The sequence below is a fragment of the Manacus vitellinus genome, unplaced genomic scaffold (assembly GCF_001715985.3).
Source record: "Manacus vitellinus isolate BGI_N305 unplaced genomic scaffold, ASM171598v3 scaffold_128_pilon, whole genome shotgun sequence".
Classification (NCBI taxonomy): Eukaryota; Metazoa; Chordata; class Aves; order Passeriformes; family Pipridae; genus Manacus; species Manacus vitellinus.
In genome coordinates, this window is record NW_021938941.1 from 263,248 (window position 1) to 268,762 (window position 5,515).

At 59.3% G+C, this 5,515-nt stretch overlaps 1 protein-coding gene across 1 annotated transcript in view; it reads left to right on the forward strand.

The window, feature by feature from the left end:
- ASXL2 (ASXL transcriptional regulator 2) overlaps positions 1-1,803 on the forward strand; it is a 16,010-nt gene extending 14,207 nt beyond the window's left edge. The window contains exon 4 of the mRNA XM_029965973.1: positions 6-1,803. Coding sequence (XP_029821833.1) covers positions 6-1,529 — 1,524 coding nt within the window. The 3' untranslated portion in view covers positions 1,530-1,803. The remainder of the gene's footprint in view (positions 1-5) is intronic.
- Positions 1,804-5,515: the final 3,712 nt, after the last annotated feature.

The following is a 5,515-nucleotide window of genomic DNA, read 5'->3' on the forward strand; positions in this document are numbered from 1 at the left end:
CCCAGGCTGGAGCTGTGGGTGCTCCTGCCCCCGTCCCGCCCTGCGGCGCTCCCTCAGCAGCACCCGGCCTTAAAACCCCCCCGGGCGGGGCCCTGCCCAAAGCCAGCTCCAGTATTCCTGCCAACAACCCTTTGGTCACCCAGCTGCTCCAAGGCAAGAGCGTCCCTCTGGAGCAGATCCTGCCGAAGCCGCTCACCAAAGCAGAGATGAAAGCGGTGCCCTTGGCTCCTCGGGAAGAGAAAGGGGCAGCGGCTCCTCCCAGTGCGGTGGGGAACGGCGCCGGGGCCGAGGCACCGTCGGGTTTGCCCTCACAGCAGCTCGGGAAGATCTTCTGCCAGAACAGGCCTCTGCCTCACATTCCAAGGACCTTCCCGCTCCCCTCGGGAAAGGAGCCCGGCCATGAGCAGCACCAGTGCCACGAGGCGCTGAGCAAGGCGACCCAGGAGCAGATCCTCCAGACCCTCATCAAGAGGGTGCAGAGGCAGAATTTGTTGCCCGTCCTTCAGCCCTCGCAGCTGAACCTCCCACACTCAGGTTTCCCAGTGGAGAACAGTTCCACCAGCCAGAGATTCATGCTGGGCTTCACGGGCAGGAGGACGTCCAAGCCTGCCATGTCTGGTCATTACCTGCTCAACATCTCCACCTACGGCCGTGGCTCGGAGAGTTTGAGGAGAGGCTTCTCCTTGAACCCCGAACTCCGCCTGGGGCTGAGCAGTCCCGCGGAGGGTCCCAGGGCAGAGTTTGGGGAGTGCGAGGAGGGGGCCGGCCCGGGCAGCAGCAGCGAGGAGGACGCGGATGACGAGAGCACCGGCGACGAGCGGGAGCACTCGGGCGTCAAGGAGGAGCCGCAGGCGTCCGGTCAGTGTGAGAGGGAGCGGGGATCCCACAGCACCAGCCCCGTGGGTCCCGGCTCCCTGGGGACGAGGGCTGGGAAGGCCGAGGCAGCCCCGGCAGCGCCGGCAGCCGGCACCAAGGAGAGCACTGCGGCGCTGGACGGCACCGCGCTGGCCCGGGACCTGCTGCAGGCCGCGCAGGAGCAGATGGCACACGCCATGAGGGGGAGGATGCACAGCAGCCCCGAGCTCTTCGCGCCTCCCGCCCCGTCCCCGGACTCGGCGCAGCCCCCGCTGCTCCCCGCCCCGCACCCCCCGAAGGGCTCTGCCGGGGCGCAGCTCCTGGGGCCCAGCTACAGCGGCACCATAAACGTCTCCACCTCGCCCGACGTGAGCCAGGGCTCGCTCATCACGGGGCTGTCCGAGTGCAACCAGCTGGCCAGTTCCATGGGGAACGTCATGTCCTTCTCCGTGACCGTCACCACCATCCCCGCCGGCCAGGCCGTGAGCTCCGGCGGGCACGGGCAGCCCCTCCCGGTGCAGGCCTTCGCCGAGGACGGCGGCGTGGAGGACCCCCCTTCCAAATGTTACTGCAGGTTGAAAGCCATGATCATGTGCAAGGGCTGCGGGGCCTTCTGCCACGATGACTGCATCGGCCCCTCCAAGCTCTGCGTCTCCTGCCTCGTCGTGCGGTAACCGGGACGGCACGTGGGGGAGAGGATGGCTCCATTTAGGGTTTGCTTTCGGAACTATGTTGGGAAGAAACAGGAATTTTACTGCCTTGCACAAGAGACACGTTACTGAATCAGGAAAACAGAGTAGAGTCCTTCTTTCATTAACGAAAGAGCACCTTCTTGTACAGGGAGTCGAGATCGCGCTCGACTGCGTGAATTGTGACAAGAGTTTGCACTTAAGGAATTATGTAAATATGTCACATTATTTTGTTTAAAGATATTTTTTCAATCTTTTAGGAGGTAGTGTTTGACTTGTGCTGCAGTGTCAGTAACCCCAGCCCGCTCTGAGCGTGTTTGCTGAGCTCTGCTCGACGCGGGGGCTCCAACCCGTAGCCTGTGGTTGGTCTTCTCCTGGCAAGGAGGAGAGCGGGATAATCCCAATCCATCCATGTGTGCTGACCGGGGACAGAGCCCTGAGAGGGCTCCCTTGGCTGCCCTCTGGTTCAAATCTTTGGGAATTGGAAGGCACTACCAGTGTCGTGCCAGCCTTTCCAGTCATTGCCTTCCCCCCCCGTGACCTGGCTGTTCCCAGGAGGCTCCTGGGCTGTGCAATATGGGCTGGGGTTTCTGAGCTGCAAATCCTCTCCCAGGGGGCACTTCCAGTCACCACATTGTGAGGGAGGTGGTGTCTGGGGGTGTGACTGGGCAACCTGAAAGAAGGAACTGTCCCGGCCGTGGGGCCCAGAGTCCCTGGAACAGCTCAGGAACTGGGATTGTCGGTGCCCCCTTGAACCACTGAGAGCAGAGCTCACACAGCTGTGCTGGGACTGCCAGGACCGGGCAGGAATCTGCTCTCCTGGGCACTCCCAGTGAGCTGGGAGGTGCCCTCCTGCAGCCCAGGGACACGGGGGCAGGTGAGGGGCACAAAGCGTCACCCTCGGACCTGCCACGTTCTGGGAAGCGTTTTGTGCTCCTCCAAACCCCCCCGTGGTCAGACATCTCCAGTTTCTCTCCAAGTTTCTGTGTTTATTCCGTGTAGGGAAAGGCAGTGAGTGTCTGGTTGGGCCTCTCTGGGCAGCTCTCTGTGTTTGAAGAACCAAACCAGGCTCGGCTCAGCTCGGGTTGGGCTCAGCTGAGGGGAAGGATGGGCTGGGGATGGGGCTGCCCCTGCCCCTTGTGCCTGACAGGGCCAGACACAGCTGGGGATGCTCATCCTCACTGTGCATTCCTGGATTCCTTCCGCTGGAGGATGGAAACTGAGGCAGCCCCGCAGTGGCCCCGCGTTCCCCCGGGAGCTGAGGACGGGCTCACAGGGGGCACTCGTCACACCAGGGCTGTTCAGAGACCACCAGGCCCGTGGGCCCGTCCAGTCCCACACTGTCCCTGCCTGCCTCCTGGTCAGGGAACAGAGCTGGGTATGTTTTTGATGGAAAAGCACTGAATTCACTTTGAATCCAAAGGCCTTTTAAAGCTGAAGCAATATTCCCACGGCAGTGGGACGGCTGTGTGGTGCACGGGGTCCTCAGCCCTCCTTTCCTCTCCCTTGGCTGTACTACTGCTTCCCCTTCCCTTCTCCCCCCGGGAACCTGGCACGTGCTGGGAGGAGCAGAAATAATTGTCTGGGAGGTTTTTTAAGGAGCAGGCACTGCCCAAACTGCCAGAGCTCCAGGAGCGTTTGGAGGCACAGGGTGGGATTGTTGGGGTGTCTGTGCAGGGCCAGGGGTTGGACGTGATGGTCCTTCCAGCTCAGGATATTCCATGGTTCTGTGATTTATTTGGTGATGGTAAGGAAAAGGGAGTTGCAAACTAAACCCTGTGGTAGCAGGAGTGTTTCCTTCCCTGCCCTGCGAGTGCAGCTGCCCCCGGAGCAGGAGCTGCAGCATCACTTGGTCTGGGATTTGCTCATCTTAAATTCATTGCAGAGCAGTGGCCCCCCCTCTGTCTGATTCCACATCACTGCTCAGCCATCCTGTGGAGAGGATTTAGGGATTAGAAATAAACTCAATTTTTTTAATCTAAAACTGAAATCTCAAGAAAACTGCACGAAATTGCTCTGCGAGCATCTCATGTTGTTGGTGGTTGTAGCCCAGGAATACCCCAGGCTGTGTGTGTTCCCACCACTTCCCCCTTCCAGCTCGTGTCCTGGAATTCTGAGTAACTCTGTCCTTGTCTGGGCGTGAAGGAGGTCCCAGCAGTGTAATCCTGGGCAGACACAGCCCCTCCTGCCCGGGACAGCCCCGGGAGGATCCAATTTGCAGACTGTGCTGGCTGCAAAGCAAACTGACCCAGTGGCTCTTGCCTCAGAGGAGAGGGAGAGGTTTTGCTGCCCAGCTGGAGCAGTTCTGGNGGGGCTCCTGGGACAGGGCTGTCCTGGGGGGTGAGGGCTCTGGGCTGGGGCTCCTGGGACAGGGCTGTCCTGGGGGGTGAGGGCTCTGGGCTGGGCCTGGCCCATCCACCCTTTCCTGGCTCTGACAACCCCCCTCTGGCACCCCAGGCGAGTTCACCCCGGAGATGCAGCTCCGGATCCGGCAGGAGATCGAGAAGGAGAAGAAGGTGGAGCTGTGGAAGGAGCACTTCTTCGAGAGCTACTACGGGCAGAGGTGAGAGCTCAGCTTGTGCCCGGGCCCTGCCTGGCCAGGGCTGCCTGCTGTGTGTCTGTCCATCCACAGACACTGCTGTCCATTAGTCCTGACCCCTGAGGAAGGTCTCTGGCTTCACCTGCCCGCCAGGGAGCTGGGAAGTGCCAGAGGGATGCAGGCCAGGCACGAGGTGTTTGCTGCCCCAGTGCCTCATGCTTTACCCTGGGCAGCCCTGTTCTCCTTAGGCAGGATGTCTTTGGACTTCACACCTTTTCCCGTTCCTTGCCACGATCCTTTGAGCCACTCCCGTGGTTCTCCTGGTGCTGGAGCTCTGGAGGTCCTTGGAGCTGTGGTGGCTGAGCCTGTCCCACCTCTGGTGTGCTGCCCACATCTCCAATCCCACTGCTCTTGGCTAAACTCCCAAACCTGCCCGTCTTTTATCCTGTGTTCCCTCTTGGTTTAAGATTTTCCCACCCTCTGGGCTATGGGGAGGTTTCCAGGTTTCTGTGTGAGTTACTGAGAAACCTGGGAAGGAGCAGACACATAAATAACTGATGAGGGATTTCTTATCCTGCGTTTCTGCTCGTTATCCAGATTTTCTGCTCGTTATCCAGATTTTCTGCTCGCTCTGGGCCTGCAAGTCTGTTTGCTTCCCATTAATCCAGGGTGTTTTAACCCTCCAGAGCACCTGGATTATTTCTGCCATGCCATGGTCTGATGGGGATGCTGTGGGTGAGCCAGGGCTGGGGTGTGTGTATGTACAAGCTGTAGTACCAACTACAGGAATACACCAGGCTGGGGGGCCAGGTGACCTGGTGCATTGGTAGGAGCTTTACTCAGCCACCTGACCCAGGGCTCTGGGTGCTGAAAGGTGACAACAGCCACAGTCTTGGAGTTTTAGGGGGACAGGGGACAGCAGGACAATGTGGAGGGGACATGTGGAATAGCAGGACCTCAGTTCCCTCCAGCTCCTGAGAGCTTCTCTGGTAGGAACCATTCCCAGGGTCTCATTGGGATGGGCTTCCTCAGGCTTCATGGGGTCATGTTTGGGGAACAAAACAGAATCTGATGGTTCTTTGAGAGGGGTGGATGAAGTTAATCACCCTGGGAATTAGATTCCACGTTTTTTCCATGGAAACAATGCTGGGCCCCTTTTCAGTGTCCCTTCCTACCAGAGTCAGCATGTGGGCCCAGGGCAGCCCCGAGCCAGGGGCTTGTTCCCACCCTGCACAGGAGCCTGTGGTGGCTGATACAGGGAGTATTTACTGTTGGCCAAACCCCTTGGATTTGCAGCCTGGAAAATCAGTGTCTGGACAGAGGCCTGGAACTTCCTGGTGTCCCATTTAGGTGGTTTTAAACTTTGATACCGATTTCTGTTTTTCATGTATAAGTAACAGCATAGAAGGCTCTCAGAGCTGTGTGAGACCTT